This window comes from Haliotis rubra, unplaced genomic scaffold (genome assembly GCF_003918875.1).
Source record: "Haliotis rubra isolate DU_JTF1 unplaced genomic scaffold, ASM391887v1 Scf97, whole genome shotgun sequence".
NCBI lineage: Eukaryota > Metazoa > Mollusca > Gastropoda > Lepetellida > Haliotidae > Haliotis > Haliotis rubra.
The window spans coordinates 1,571,207-1,587,912 of NW_025767712.1; the positions used below are offsets into that span (position 1 = coordinate 1,571,207).

General features: G+C 40.4%; 1 protein-coding gene across 1 annotated transcript in view; it reads right to left on the reverse strand.

Moving 5' to 3' along the window:
- Positions 1-16,706, reverse strand: part of LOC124265294 (vacuolar protein sorting-associated protein 8 homolog) — a 38,749-nt gene that overhangs the window by 19,666 nt on the left and 2,377 nt on the right. Inside the window, 21 exon segments of the mRNA XM_046700083.1 lie at positions 47-269; positions 602-648; positions 1,001-1,093; positions 1,442-1,579; positions 2,563-2,628; positions 2,630-2,674; positions 3,056-3,142; positions 3,615-3,698; positions 4,731-4,811; positions 5,829-5,951; positions 6,460-6,516; positions 6,792-6,894; positions 7,374-7,424; positions 7,779-7,846; positions 8,236-8,322; positions 8,905-9,029; positions 9,148-9,202; positions 9,797-9,829; positions 10,014-10,101; positions 16,184-16,326; positions 16,631-16,699. Of these exon segments, the coding sequence (XP_046556039.1) occupies positions 47-269; positions 602-648; positions 1,001-1,093; positions 1,442-1,579; positions 2,563-2,628; positions 2,630-2,674; positions 3,056-3,142; positions 3,615-3,698; positions 4,731-4,811; positions 5,829-5,951; positions 6,460-6,516; positions 6,792-6,894; positions 7,374-7,424; positions 7,779-7,846; positions 8,236-8,322; positions 8,905-9,029; positions 9,148-9,202; positions 9,797-9,829; positions 10,014-10,101; positions 16,184-16,326; positions 16,631-16,699 (1,866 nt within the window).

Below are 16,706 nucleotides of genomic sequence, written 5' to 3' on the forward strand. Positions count from 1 at the left end.
ATACTCAGTCTTAATCTATTTTCAACATACACTAACTTGTGCCCACCTGATGAATGTCGAGACTTGTGATGTCCAGATGAACAATACAGGCCTCTACATTATCCAACATCTCCCGAGTTTCATAATGGCCGACAAAATCCTTCATGACCGATGGCGGAATGGATGTGAGCTTATCACCAAGTATATATGGCTCCAGACATTCTAGGAATGTGCCTTGTGCTATCACATCTTCACCAAAACGGTCATAAATACGGCCAAACAAAATATCTCTGAAAGAACACAAGGAACTGTCAAAGCATGATGCAGAGATTTACATTTTTACATTATTTCTGCTTGTTTCAACATCTAACTTGGAAACATATCAGAAAAGCTTCAGTTACCTTGATCTTAGTAAAAGTATTGCAAAAGATCCAAGAATTTACCTCTGAAACATTCTGCACTTTCAGAAGGGGTTGAAGTTTTTATGACCAAAACTATTAGTTCAGCTAATTGTACTCTAAAAGATAATAAGGCTATGTTACTAACACAATTTTACACAAAAGATATACACAGGAGAACTGATTTATTGAAATATCCAGCATGTATTAAGGAATCAACTTACGTTCTCTGGAGATGCAGGGAGTAATCCACACATACTGGAACTATTTCCTAGAGACAACAAGCAGAGTAGTGAGACACTATATAGGGCAGAACAATTTCCGTCAGCAATGTTGAAGCAGTCATATAGCTAAAATTCATGGCCTGACCTGTCAGCTCTATAGATAGTCAACTATAAGTCTTTACAGCTTATAAAAATGCATCTCAAAGAAACAAATTCTATCTGTTTTTAGTATGAAAAACTTCTTTAAAGGTACAAAGTTTCATATATATTTTTTTATTGTACCACGGAATAAAATGCTTTAATGCAAAGAATGTTTCAATGACAATCCTAATGTTTCTAAACCTACATACATTTTCATGAAAGTACCACTCTACAATGATGTAAGTACCAGAGCCCTACCTGGTAATACTCTTCCAGCTCCTCTATCTTGCCCTTCTCAGGGCACAGGCGGGTCATGGACAGATCCACGTAGTTGAACAGCAGGTCCAGCATCTGTGTGAGGATGTAAGCCTTTACATACACTGAGTAATGATGTACTGTAAAAACCCACAGGCCTTCAGTGAAAAAAGACTTTCAGCAACTCCTCTTATCCTTCAAACTACGTCCTGTGGATATCATTTTCCATATATATTTTTTACTTTTAAAATGCCTACCAAATCAGCATGCTTGGCTGTCCATCCTGAATCATGTAATGATCTGGATGAAAAAACAATAAACATATTCCTACTATTTGCAGACCGTTCTCTGCCAAAGTATGGTAGTTCTAAGAGTAATGGCTGTTCAAGCTACTTGAAACTGTAAAACACACATGTTGCACTTCATCTGGCACTATCCACTTACCAGATGGGCTACTAACTCTTTCCTCTGCTTCTGAGATCCAGTCAGTCCAACAACTGCCTTTGCCTTCCCCTCGTAGAAGGACAGAGCCAGTGCCAGAGCCTCCTGGTATTTGTTCTGTTTCACCAGAACCTCAAGCCTCTGTAACATACAGATTCATTAAGAACCACTACTACATGTTTGTTAACCCATCATCAATCTAGAAGTGAATGAAATGTTGTTTTATGCCACTGTCCGCAATTCCTCAGCTACCGGTATATTCCATGGCCTGTATGAATCAGGTCTGGGTTAATGAAACCAGAAGCTTACAGGAAGGGCAATAATGACACATGGGGCATTATGACACAAAATCAGCTATGATGCATATTGCAAACATTCAATCCTCCATTTTTCCTTTGTTAACACAACACTCAGCAATATTCCAAACATATGGCAGCAGTCTGTTAAAGCTTACAAGCTTTACAAACGCAAAACACAACTTTGATACCTTTCGGTATGGACTTACAGTAGCACATTATCACAAATGCAAATTCAAGTTTTAAAGTTGAAAAATAAGGCTATAAAAAAAATCCTGTGAAATTGGAGTTCAAACGATTCACTAAAAAAAAGCATCTGGGGTGAAAAGTGGTTTCAACAGCTGTACTGCGCTGCGCACATTGCGCATGCGCAGTGAATAGGTTCGCGCGGCTTGAGAGCAGGGATGCCTATACACACACACACAAAGAGCCCTGAGCGTATCGGCACATGAACCAGCCAATGAAAGTCTTTGTTACACCTAAGTGCACTCCCACCCGCTCTGACTGGGTTCTGTATCCCAGGTGAGTCGTTTCGAGGGTAGTAAACCCAAGTACAAAATATTATATGTCATGTCATGTATATTATATGTCATGAATGAATGATAATTGTGTTTTAATTATGTTTATTTTGTTGGCAACATCTAAGCTTTAACAACAGAGTCTGGACCAGAAATTCCAGTGATTAAACAGTTTAAGCACCTGATCGTAAAAGTTGTCTCATATGACCAGTACAGGTTAATGGGGACTTATTCCAGCTAAGAATCTATACACATGTAATACAGTATTTTCCTGTTCATGTTCCTTATAAACATAGTTTTTTGTACTTACCTCCTTCCAAGTCCTGAGGGTGAAGACATGCACATTGCGAGTCCCCTGCAGGAAGAGTTGTCCCCCCATGGCTGGTGATTGACTGGTAGCAGGCTTGCTCTCCTGCATAAGCCTGGAACACAGTAGTGTCATCAGGATCACTTCCCTGTAGTACTTATTGGACTAATCAGGGAGACAGACCTCTCATTGTTACTTATAAATATCTATAATATCTTACAAATGTCTAAGATGTAATACAATTCATCTGTGCTCCTGTGAATAGTCTTAAACAAAACTCAAAGTGAAATAACATACCTCAATAATAACTCTCAAAAAGGTTTATTTAATTGGATGAGTTTTCACTAATGTTCTGAATGCACAAACAGAACTAATTACTAATACTATTTTTTATCACAGTAACTTTACTGATGGAACTGAATCATGTTAAATTGCTGGTTATGAAATGGTTGGCAGTCTAGTAAAAAGGGCCTCAATATATTTTAAGTCTCCTTACTAGGGCCAGGCTGACATTCCCTCCTGTGGCCAAAGACTTGAAGTAACTTGTGCCATATACTAGCTGAACCTCAGAAATGTCAATCACCTGCAGCATGAAATACGTATTACTGAGGGTAGAGATCATCATCATCATCATCATCATCATCATCATCATCATCATCATCATCATCACCACCACCTTGGAAATATGTGGACTTTGACCTTGCACAATGAAATTGATGGCAGGTATCTCCTGTAACCATGGCAACAGCATGGTAACAGTAGCAAACATGACCTAATTTGTCTATTAGAAATGTCAGATCACTGAAGACATGATGACCAGTGTCTGAACCAAGAGGTTCCAATGAAAGACTGAAGAATATGAAAGCGATTAATAAATTCTGTTGTCTCTGTGCCTTATCTTCACGATTGTCCTAAAACATAAACCAATATCTATAAATTTCAGAGAACAAAATCATATTATATCACATCTGATAAAAAAAAAAACAGTACCCAGGGGTTCAAGAAAACTAAAACAAATTACAACCCAGCCCACATAAACTAGTACTCTGTCTTACCTCCAGCTCCTCTTCAGATCTCACATCAATGACATGAAGCTTCTCGGACTTGTCCAGAGTAACAATAGTCCGTGGGTTCATCCACTGTTGAGGGGAACATACAACAATGTAATATTGTAGCTTAAGGTGGTAGTTTGTGGTTGAATATTGACATTTGAGATACATATACACAGTATTACACATCATTATTATGTTGAATCTACTCAGGGTGGAATATTTTTTGTTTGATTTACGTCCCTGACATCTATCTTTTCAATAAATCAATCCATAACTTTCAAGAGTGAACAAATTATCATGAAAAGTTCAATCATCAATCAACATGATTTAGATCCACAAAATAAAGTACAGTGGGAATGATAACAGTTTCCACGAAAAATAATTGATAAATCATGATCTTACATATGTGTGTAAAATTGTATTCGATCTTCAACCACAGCAAAGTATAGTTATATCATTTAGACATCTTGATTTGTACATTAGGCCGCAGTCACTCATCAGACATACTGACCTTTATCACCACTTCTTCATGTAAATATTATAACTAATATCCTACGACCCTTGAGGATCTGGGTTATAACTGATCTTCAGAAACCCAGGCTTGTCGTAAGAGGCGACTAACAGGATCGGGTGGTCAGGCACACTGACTTGGTTGACACATGTCATCATATCCCAATTGCATAGATCGATGCTCATGCTGTTGATCACTGGTTTGTCTGATCCAGACTCGATTATTTACAGACCACCACCAAATAGCTGGAACATTGCTGATTGTGGCATAAAACTAAACTCACTTACTGACATATTCTACACCCAGTTGAACCAGGATAATTCACATTGTTTTTATAGCTCTTGAAATGTTGGCAAGTAATTTTTGTCTGGGATGAAACTTATTTTTAAGCCCGCTGACCTTGTTTTGCTACAGAAGTGATGTACACATTCTGTAAGTTTTGTCTATGTAAAACAATGGTTAAAAATATCTCATTTTTCAGAAAATCTATTTATTTTAAAATAAATCTTAACATTTTTCGATAAATAAACTCGAAAAGAAATGTTACTATAAAGCAGCGACAAGGACAAATATGTATGGTTGATGTGTTGAAGCTCAGCATGACTCACTTTGACACTGAGAAGCTGGTATGAGACCTCCATCTTTTGTAGACCTGAACAGCGAATGTCTTGGGGTCCATGACAGATTACCTGAAAAACAGATACATTGCAGAATAGACACATTGAACAGTTTTCCAAAATATAGGAGGGTTCTGGAGTCTTTAAGGTATAAGAGTAATGACTTTAAGACGTACAAGTAAATTTTGAACACAGTGTTTATAGGGAATAACACTTGGTCATTTTTATGAGACAAACAATTCATGGTTAATTAACAGGTGAGGCGAAATGTGGTTAAAAATTGCACTGAAAATTGTTTCATTTTTATAGCCATGAGCATACATGTGTGTGTGGCTGCTTGTACTACTCCAGATGTATGTTGGCATTACAGTGCTAGCCGACTGAGATACCTTGACACATTCTATCATGAATACCCCACTCTGACACATCTTACAATCTCTGAGCCATCAAGTCCCTGTCTTAATCTGTACTTCACTGAGAAAATGTAATCCCAAATATAACATATGCTACATTTGACCACTTTCTAAATGGCATTGTGTATTCATAGCTTTTACACTTTTCAGAGGGTACACAAAAGTGGGACTACGTTGTCCGCTTCAATTTTGTGGGTTACACTTTTCAGAGGGGTACACAAAGTCCATGGTCTAGACTACCAGTTGTGTAAAGTGTTCCTCTATCTGATTCATGGTTTTAGGTTTGAAACAATACATGCTGAGACAGTTCATGTGTGGAAGTAAGCAAAGGGAGACATATACATATTCTCCTCCGTAATTTCTGTGAAAATTGACTTGTAACTTTAACAAAGACATGGCTCGGAGGGGAGGTGGAAGGGATGAAAATCTAATAATTCATAATGTCATTATGTCATTGATTCATCAAAATAATTTGCAAAAACAGTAGAACTTACATCTTACTTCATGTTTGAAATAAGTAATCATGAAAACATGTTTACTTGTAAACAAATCTATTATAACACAAGTGTCAATGGGAACAAAAGAAACTATTTGCAACATGAACCTTGACATTGTTTTCACTTTTAAGCTAAATTGAAAGAACATCCATGTAGAAAGAGATGATGTAAAGAATTACCTGATAGAAGTAGATTGTCTGGTCACGAGCAAACACTAGCACTGGGTCAATGACCCGGTCTCGCTCTGATACCTGGATGATCACAAACTGCCACGCCAACAGTGGTAGTGTACTTGGGTCGCCCTTTAAAAACATGACAGTCAATACTGATTGAAACTAAACCGACAACAAGACAAAGTCATCTGTATTCCTCATCCATTGTCAGATCTTTGTTGGACAGGGGAGATAATCTAGAATGAGAGCTGCTTACCAGGACAACTAAAGCTACAAACTTTCACAGATCAAGTTTCAACTAAAGCTGTTCAAAGGGAGATAACTTAAAAGTATTTTGTCATAGCACATCTGCCATGGATCATGTTCGGAATAAATATGCAATCACAAATATATTTAGCATAATCTAGGTAAGTAGTCCAAAGTGATGCAAGTCTTAAGATGCTAACCAGTTTGGTGAAAACCTATCAAAACTGGTTGGGTTCTAATACATTAAGAAACATCAGAGCTATCACAGATTTCAGACAAGACTTAAATAACATGCCCATCCTGCCCACTAAGTGAAATGAAGATGGAATTTTCTGACAAATCTATATCTGAACATTGATACTGAAAGCATGCACAGAAATAATTCACTTACCTTTAAAGGATGAGTAAACATAACTTTAAGTGTAGGCCGTAACGTCACCAGTAAAACCTAGAACAAAATACAATATACCAAGTCTCATATTGGGTAATCTTCAAAAACAATTTTTTTTAAAATGATACACATGCCATCATCTGAGTATTTACAATGTCTGTATGACACAACCTGCCTCATTATAGTGAGAGTAAACAATGCTGTCCGATAACCTATGGCTCCTGAAACAATATAATCAATAAACAATAAGATGCTAACACATGGTATGAATGTCTCTTCACTATGCATAACCCCTATGTTTATCTAAGACAACAACTGTTAACCTGACTCACCTTTGAGAGAGATGCCATTGCCAACACCATGACATCCTGCATTGGATGGTCTTTGATGGTTAGGTTCATGTGGAGGGGTTCAATCACGCACACCTCACCACGGCTAAACAGTGGAATACAAGCAAGTCAGTGCATCATTATTAACTTTCAGCTATACTTCCAATGTTTGATACTTGATCATTGTCAGTATCACACTTCCAGTATTGTAGTGCTAAAACCTTATGCTGGTCTATAACATTATGTATGTCCCATTATGTCCTTCTAGCATTGCAGCACTATATCCTATGTCTCTAATGTTCTGTCCTTCCAGTATAATTGTAGCACTATATCCTTATGCTTGTCTCTAATGTTCTGTCCTTCCAGTATGGAAGCACTATATCCTTATGCTAGTCTATAATGTTCTGCCCTTCCAGTATATTTGTAGCACTATATCCTTATGCTAGTCTATAATGTCATTCCCCTCCAGTATATTTGTAGTACTATATCCTAATGCTCTACCAGATAACTGTCCATCTACATAGTCTAGAGTTGCAATAAAATATCACAGGAGTAAAAAGGATTGTGATGATTTAATAAACCTACCTTCCAGAAAACAGGCACTGGGACTCACAAGTTCTCACTCCAATCAAGCGTCTGAGAAGATAACAACATATCAAAGTTACAAAAACCCAATTCGTACAATCGTTCATGTGTTTTTTATACCTACCGTTATAAGGCTGATCCTTATGTCACTAATGCCTTGATGCCAACATAAAACTTAATAAGTCATAAGGATGTATCAATATGGTAGGTGTCAACAATTTAGATATTACACAACAATGATATATCATGGATTATATACATACATGCACTCCTAAGCAAAATGAAACACCCTCCTCACATATGTTATCATGTATCCATCTAAAACGTATTTCCCAAGAGCATCATGTTAAGAAAGTGACTCCAGCTCAAATATTTTATTGTATCCAAGTACACAAGTATACATACTTAAACTCCAGCTCAAACACAGAGCCTCCACTGTCACTACATACTGCCAATACAAAGCTGTCTGTGAACTGAAATACGAACAATAAGATAACATAAATACCTCTCAATTATCACCAGAATCTGGTACTTTTCACCTTTCGATGCATATCGAAAGTAGCAAAGTTATTGCCGACTGAACAGGATCAACAAACATAGTTTTGATTTTACTGTGAAATGTTGTGAGCAGTACATTGATTACAAGTAGTCGTAGGTTATCAAGTACACATTTTGATGCAATCAGTTCACGTGACCTCTACCAATTAACAGGTATTACAACATACTGATAGTAACTCATTTTTACATCCTACCCATGAAATATTCTACAGGAAGTTATGAAATTAGCACCAAGGGTTTATAAGCATTCCTTATCAAGGACTCATTTTTGTTTTAACTGTAGGTGGGCTAAAATGTTGTGTACCTCTACGTGAAGTACAGCTGTGCCTTGTGGATGAGCGTCCGTGATCGTTCGCAGCAGTTTGCCAGTTGTCAGGTCCCACATGGTAATCTGTGCAAGATAAAGTATCGTCATATTGTGTGTGGGAGGGGGAGCAGTGTTCTTTAAATCTATCGAAAATCAATTCTGCAAAACATGAACTCATCAATCCAAATTTCAAACTCAGTACATATTCCTTACACGTAAGACTCATTCACAATTTTATAACACCTTTATTTAATAACCTTGAAAATTTAAATCAAAGCTCAGCATGTATGTCAATCAAAACGAATGGTAGGTCATGTTTTAATACCAACAGATGGTACTGAGTAAAGGTCATCAGTTCACATGCAGTATTATTTACAATCACGAATAATTGTTTATTATATATTCATTATATATATATATTCTACAATTCACTCGAAATGTCCAAGGAAGAGAAGCTTCTATCAATTCTTCTAAAACATTTCAGACCTGACATGTGCATATATATATTTCTGATGATGATTACACCAACAAACGTTTGACCACAATAAGAGTTAACATACAAAAAAACAACTGTTTTCATGTCTAAATAGTATCCATTCTATCTCCGCAAATGGCATAAGCATCCTCTTCCCACTTTAGGCCTGGGTTAATTAACAAGCTCCATACCTGTCCCTTTGCAAAGCCAGACAGCAGTCTTGTACAGTCCTTGTTGAAACTGAGGGAAGACACAGCACCATACTGAGCCCCTACAGCTGTGCTCCCTAAGCACCACTTGAGGACCTGTTTGGGATCTGAAGAAGCCACACATCCATTCCATTAACATATCTTCACATGCATCTGAAGAGTGGCACTAGTTGCCTTAAAAACACACATGTCACTATACATTTTCTTGCAATCCTTTTAACTTACCAAACACCAGGACTAGACCATGGGATGTGCCAATAGCAATCAGAGCAGAGACAGTCTGAAAGACAACAGAAACAAATACAAATATACATGAAACATGTCTTATAACATGAAAATAATAACTGACACGCAACTTTTGTACAGTGTGTTGTATTAATTACTTGGTTTATGAATCCCTGGAACCAAAAAATGAAAAAAATAATTTTTTCTTGACCAGCCTCTTAATATAAGCATAGTGAGTGAGTGAGTATGGTTTTACGCCGCTTTTAGCAATATCCCAGCAATATCAAGGCGGTGGACACCAGAAATGGGCTTCACACATTGTACCCATGTGGGGAATCGAACCCGGGTCTTCGGCGTGACGAGCGAACGCTTTAACCACTGAGCTACCCCACCGCCCCAATATAAGCATAGAAGGGAAACAGGGCCTTTTTAACCCCATGTCTCGTAAAACACAAGGTTAGTCTTCAATTCGGCATCTTAGATGTGTGATAAGGTTTTCTCTAGCTCCTTTGTGTAGTGTATTGGGTACAGTTTATCTCTTCACTATTTTAATGCCAAAGCAGTAAGATGTGTGCATTTTTCAAAACTTGAAACAAGAACATTATGATGCAGTGACAGAGGGTATTGCCAGCCATATGTGTACACTTACTATAGCTGTTGGCATCCCTGCATCAACACGATCCTGGAAGGAGAACATTGAAGCCTCAACAAAGTGTGCAATATTAAGAACATTTCATACAACAATGTTTTACATGTGAATGATATTAATTAAAGGATATTTCAATCATGGAATATGTAAAGTTGCAGAATCATAACAACGTTGAATAACTGATGTCACAGTGTTAGAAATCCAAGTTATAACTTACTGCAGCAGACAGGATTTGTGCCGATATGTTCTTCAGCTTGCTCGGCTTGAGTACAGAGCCGTGAATTGGCTTGGAGGTCTTTTTACCTCTGCAAATATTTATGCAAACATCATTAGCATGATTATTGACTCACTGATACATTTCACATGTTTAAGTGGAGTTTAGAATGGTCATATCAATGAAGACAAGACAGATTTCCACTTCTGTTTTAAAGGCTTGTATTATTTTGTACTTGGCACTGAAAGAATAACAAAACATGATGCAATCCATTAGCTAATTCTTCTTGAGGAACACTTCCATAATACATGTTAATACAACCAGTTTTACATATCAAAATCTGAAATGTATTGTCTACATCTTCATGAAATGTGTTAAATGCATTAAATAGAAGGCATTTCATTGCATAGGAATGGCTTTTATAACATTTTGAAAATTTTAACAATAAATTGTATATTAATAATACTTATCCTATTTCACATCTTGTACTCTCTCTCTTATGATCAACAGTTGAGTGGAAACGAACTGTAAACAAACTTTTTGGCCTCTCTTGAAACCTTCACCCGAACACACCCTTACTGCTTCCATTCCTGGACAGCCTCTGCTCTGAAAGGTCATGTGACTACTTTGTGTAGTCATTCTCATCTTGGAGCAATAATCGTAATCTAGGCAGTGGGATTGGTTGAGTGGGAATCCATAGTATGAGACAAAATTTTAATTTTTTAAACTTATCCTATCTCACGTCTGGCATTTATCCCGAGGTTGGACAGTGGGCCACAGATTACACTGTGTCTACAAGTGGATGACAACCATGGTGATGTGATGATGATGCACAAGGAGGCCTATTATGAGTACAATCTCCTGATTGACTACATAACTCCTAAAATTGTGATGGGTTACTTCTTCCATAACCCCGTGGTTTACCCCAAGGGAGTGGGAGTGGGCGCTCCCAAATAAATGTGGTTTTCCACGTACATTTGTCATAGACAAATGTGGAGCTAATCAGATTTCCCCACCTCGCCCCATTTTCCAGAAAGCCCCAGTAAATAAAGTATTGCAACTCTAATCTGGCCAGCCCCTGCTTCAAACCATCCTCAGAGTCACAGATAAAGATGAAAGGGAAAATGGCTTGGTTAGCTTAACTGTGTAACGCTCAGTTCCGGACAACATAGAATAACCTTAGCTCCTTTGCTTAAGCTTAACCAAGGATAATAATAATAAATAATAATGTGTCAATTTATATAGCACCAAACTCCACACTAGGTATGCTCATAGCGCTAACAATCAAGGCACAGCACATTATTACCCCGGATAACCCAAGCTGCCTGTTAGGCGCTAGAAGGTTATAGTCATATGACTTTTTCCACCGGGTACCCATTTTCCTGCTGGGTGAACAGAGACTATTTTGAACAAACTCACTTGCTTAAGGTGAGACCACATGTATGGAACGCTGCTTAACTTCACTGATTTGTGACCTGAGCTGGGAGCACAGGACCACGCGCCACCATGCCAAAACTCTCCAGCGCTCTGATTGGACTGAGTGCAAGATCATCAGCGTTGTCAGGCCCGAGGATGGTGGACAACGGCAGAAGATGTGTACAGCAACTTGGAGTGGAACTCATCAAAATCCACTGGAATACGGTATTCATACTCCACTGATGTCCTTGAGGTCAGTGAGTATGCGTGTCCATCACCTCAGCATTGTAGTACAAGACTGGCCTATATGATGAAGTCGATCAACGGCGACTGTGCTGCAATGCTCTGGCATGAAGTCAAGTGAGGTCGATCTATGCCCAAAGGAAGTAGAATGAAGATGAATAATGGAGTTCCATACATTTTGATTCCCTTTATACAAAGTAACATCGATTCCGCAGATGGAGGATGTCACTATCTGCATTGTCGGGTCGAGGACAGTTGCTGCACCAGTACCAGGGGACCAAACTAATGGAGTCTTTCTATGTCAGTCACTGAGAGGTCGGGCAGGTAGCGTGAGGTAAAGACCGTCTCTCTCCAAAAGCATCCCTCCATAATAGATGTCAGTGAACAGTGCTGTGAAAAGCCATTGATGCTAAGGCCTGAGTCTCATGAGGGTTCGACACAGCTGGAGGGGAAAGACCGGCAAAGGTGTAGGCTTGCAGGATGATGGATCTCATCCAGAAGATTAACATAGTACGGGAGACATCCGCTGAAGAAGCTGTTGAGAGCGGGATAAACAGGCACTTATGCAACCTGCAACGGTCTTGTGAAGCAGCGATGTCAATCGCCAGCGCTCCTGATTGGACTGAGCGCAAGATCATCAGCGTTGTCAGGCCCGAGGATGGTGGACAACGGCAGAAGAGTGTAAAGTCTATCTGGCTGCCCTGGCAGTTGATTTTGCACTATGAAGCCACATTGGAGACACAGAAAAACTCTGCTTTTTCTCGCAAAACATACTTGACTAACAGCCAGAATGTGGAGTTCTGACATACATGCAGCAGTAGCTAGTGCTACCAGGAAAAGGTCTTAAAGGTGATGCGCTCGAAGTTCTTCTCTTTAAGAGGTTTGTAATCATCTGAGACAAGATGTCTAAGGATGAGGGAGAGGTCCCAGGCCCGGAAGTCGGCACTTCTTCGACTGGTCAGATAACTTGTATGAGCACAGTAGGGACTAACGATCAGGCTCAGTAGAATTTCGTGGATCCCTGCAGATTGATGTAGAAGGCCACTGTCAAGTTGTCCGTGTGTATCATCAGGACCTGATCTCTCAACTGCGCTGCCCAATGTTGCACTGCTTCTATTACCGCTTTCAGTTCTAGTGGAGAGTTTAAAGCGTCTGGTATGCACGACTGGATGCTCTGCCATCGGTCGTCTGGAACCAGGATGCGATTCTCTGTAGTCAGGAACCTGATGCACTGGAACGGTAGATCTTGGGATGTCTCCAACTCTGACTTCTGAAGATTCACTAGCTAGCCCAAATGTGTCAGCAAAATGATCGTAACTTATAACTGTTGTCTGAGTTGATCTGCTTCTTGATGCGCCTGGATGCCGTCGTCTAGGTAGAAAGCATTGTGTTGACCCCTCTGATGTAGATATGCGACAATCGGCTTGGTTACTTGTGTTAATAACCATGGGGCGTCGAAATTCCAAAGGGCAGGACCTTCCACTGGTAGTGGAACAGGAATCGCAGGTACTTCCGGGATTCTGGATGCATTGGGATGTGTAGGTAGGCATCTTGCAGATCTATGCTGGCCATGAAGTCGTTGGGTCAGATGAGATGTCTCAGCTGCGGCAGATGTAACATCTTCTTCTGGTCTCAATAGGTATTCTCTGTTGAAGTGTTTCATATTTTAAAGGAGGCGAAACTTCTCTGTGGAGTTCTTTTTGGGCACCAGGAAAATTGGAGAGTAGTACCCGCGCGTAAGTCTGCGTTGATCGACGATCTCAACAGCCTCCTTTGTCAGCAACAAGCTGGCTTCAGTCAGCTTGGCCCACTGCAACTCTGGATACCGGAGGATCAAAGGGTTGATGGTCAGCGTCGGCTTCGACTGCAGCTGGATACTGTAGCCCTCTCGTAGCACCTCTACGACATAGTCGTCTTGTAGTACTCTCCAATTTTCCCAGTAGTGACCCAGAGGTCCACCCACAGTTGACAGTTGTACAGGAATGGCTGGAGGTGGAAGGGAACAGTCGTTCTGAACCTGCACATCAATGAAGGGACATCCGATTTCCACCGGAGGAGCGTCCACGACTAGAGTAACTTCTGTTGTTGCTGGAGTGATGAAAAGTCCCTGAATTGTTGCCCCGGGCTGCGGGAAACTTCTTCTCCTTAGACCCCTGTATGCTGGAGAAGCGGGACCGGAGCTGACTAAGCTGAGATAACTGTCGAAAAATGTTGGACAGACTTGATCAACATCAAGTCCTTGGTGTCTTGTGTCGTTTTGCCGGCTTCAAATAAGGTAGGTGCTGCCCAGGGCTTCCTCAGTAGAGGATTGGTATAGACGTCCGGCCATGTACAGGAACTCAGCAACCCGTGGCGTCGTAGAAGAATGATACCCGCCGACGTACACGCCAAGTGGTCGGAGATAAACTCTTGGTCTTTGTGCTGGGTGACAAGCGTAGACAAGATCATCCGCTCTTCCTCCATCTTAGGGTTCTTGAAGGCGCACAGAAGAACCTTGTTGATGGCTCTGGACCTCACTAGCCCAAGAACGCCCTCCAGTGGTCGTATCTAACTGCGCCAACTTCTTATCTTCCACCCTGTTACTGCAAGACTTCGAGTCGGACACCAGGTAGAAGTCCTCATCTTCTTCAGGCGCCTTGTTTAAGTGGTCCATGTTGTGATGCCGGAACCATCTTGTGCTGAACGGTAGAGGATGCTGCCCCTGTGTCTTCGATGCCTTGCCAAACGCTGCCTTCAGGTTGTCTGCTACCTGAGCGATAGGCATCATTGGCGGGATGGTGATCGAGTCGAAGTCATCTTCTCGCATACAGTAGGTCTCAGCTGGATTGGAGTTCCTATCGGGAGACCGTCAGCCATCCAAGACAACACCTCAGCATCAGTGAAGATGTAGGCGTTGTTCTCAATAGTTAGACCAGGCTGCATGTTGTCAAGGCATCTTGTTCGAGGCTTATATCAATGATTGTATACGAGCTCAAAGAGATTGACACATCCTCCTAGAGTAGATTCTCAACATCAAGAAGTCAGAGATGATTCCAACTTCCCATGCACCAAATATCATGGAGGTCAACCCTATAATGTACAGGAAGCTGTCTGGACATACACCGGTAGTTCTTTGGAATTCGGTAGACAACCATGCTGGCTACTATACAGTTTCACTGTATTATCACATAGAAAAAATGTGTGTGTGTGAAGAGACTGAGTGATGTTTTCGTGAGGTGGGTTATAGCCAAGGGCCATAAAAATGACAAACGGGGGGACCCTCCATTAGTAGTGGTTTGTCGTAATCATCAAGGATGGCTGAACTGAGAGTGAAGAATTCACCGATGTCGATAGGATCGCCGAACATCTGGAGATGTCCGGAGAGATTGCCGATTCATGAGAGATCATCGCAATACGAGGGTTCGCTGAAGTAGACGAGATTGGCAAACGCCTGGAGATGTCCGGAGGGATTGCTGAATCATGAAAGGTTGACGCAGTACGAAGGACCATCACTCACAATGAGATGCAGTAGCCGAGTCTAAAATGTTCATCGAATATGGGTCTGGAATCTGGGCAAGGGTGCAGCCAAAGTCCAAACCGTAAGAACCAAAGTTGGCTGGTTCATGTTCATCAAGTAGATGGGATCGAAAGTCTGGTCCTATCCAAAAGGATCGCTGAATCTAGCTGGGTAAACAAATCACGAGGGTTCGACAAGTGGTGGGTTTGGTTGTGTGGTGTTTGGTGAACAACTGGAGGCATCCACAGGATGAAATACTAGTCGTCTAACTTCGTGCATAGGCTGCACCTGATCTTCCTCTTCTATTCTTCAAACGCATAAAAAGACCAATGCCGTCGATACGTGTAAGTTCAAGATGTAGAAGGTTGTCTTGCAGTCCAAATTTTCTTTTCCGTCACGTTGAATCTTCTTTCCCCTTAAAGGTTATTTAAGTCAGTTTATTTGCCACAGTTTACAGCATGTCAGCACCCTAGTGCGACAAGAAAGAGAATGATTACACAAAGGGGTCACATGACCTATAAGAGCACAGGCTGCATGCTTCTCAGAGGCTACCAGACTGTCCAGGAACTGGAGCAGTAGGGGTGTGCTCAGGCAAGGGGTTCAAGGGAGGCCAAAAACTTTGTTTACAGTTCGTTTCCACTCAACTGTCGATCGTAAGAGAGAGAGTACAAGACGTCAGAAGTTAACAAATTTAATTTTTAGAAAATGCACTCAAGTCTTTATATATGCGTTTACTTCTAACACCGGAAAAACACGAAAAGATCTGGGTTAGAATTGATCTTAGGTAACCCATGCTTGTCTCAACAGGCGACTAACGGGATCGGGTGGTCAAGCTTGCTGACTTGGTTGACATATGTCAAAATATCCCAATTGTGTAGATCAATGCGCATGCTGTTGATCACTTGATTGTCTGGTCCAGACTCAATTATTTACAGACTGCCGCTTTATAGCTGGAATACTGCAGAGTGTGGCATTAAACAACAAATCATACAACTAATACTGAAACACAACAGCTCACCTGTCTCGGCGCTGACGAGGTCGGTCATTGAGATAACTATCTTGTGAACTGATAGAGGAAGTTTCCCCTGAATCAGCCTTAAATAGCTGGACAGCACTGGGAGGGATCTCTTCTTCATCCAAGACGGAGGATGAGTCATCTGGCTGTGATGGACATTATAAGACTTTTAACAGTATTCCATGAAAACAATATTACAAACGTACCTTAAGCAAAGTTTTGTAATTTTCCTTTCTGATCTATTTAAAAAAATATTTAAATGCTATTGATACTGATGATAGCATGTGGTGATACTTTATGTATGGCAGGTAACAATTTTGACATAAAAACTAGCTAAAAACTAGCTGCTAAATGTTCCTTTTGCACTTGAAATTAGTCCTCACAGTTAATAGTGAACAAATGTTCATAACACATATTAAATATAGCTGGATGCACAAAAAGTGACCAAACCTCATTAAGAATGCTTTCCAATGTTGGTGTGCTTTCTACAGCTGGGAGATCCAATTCAGCATCATCCAGCTATAAA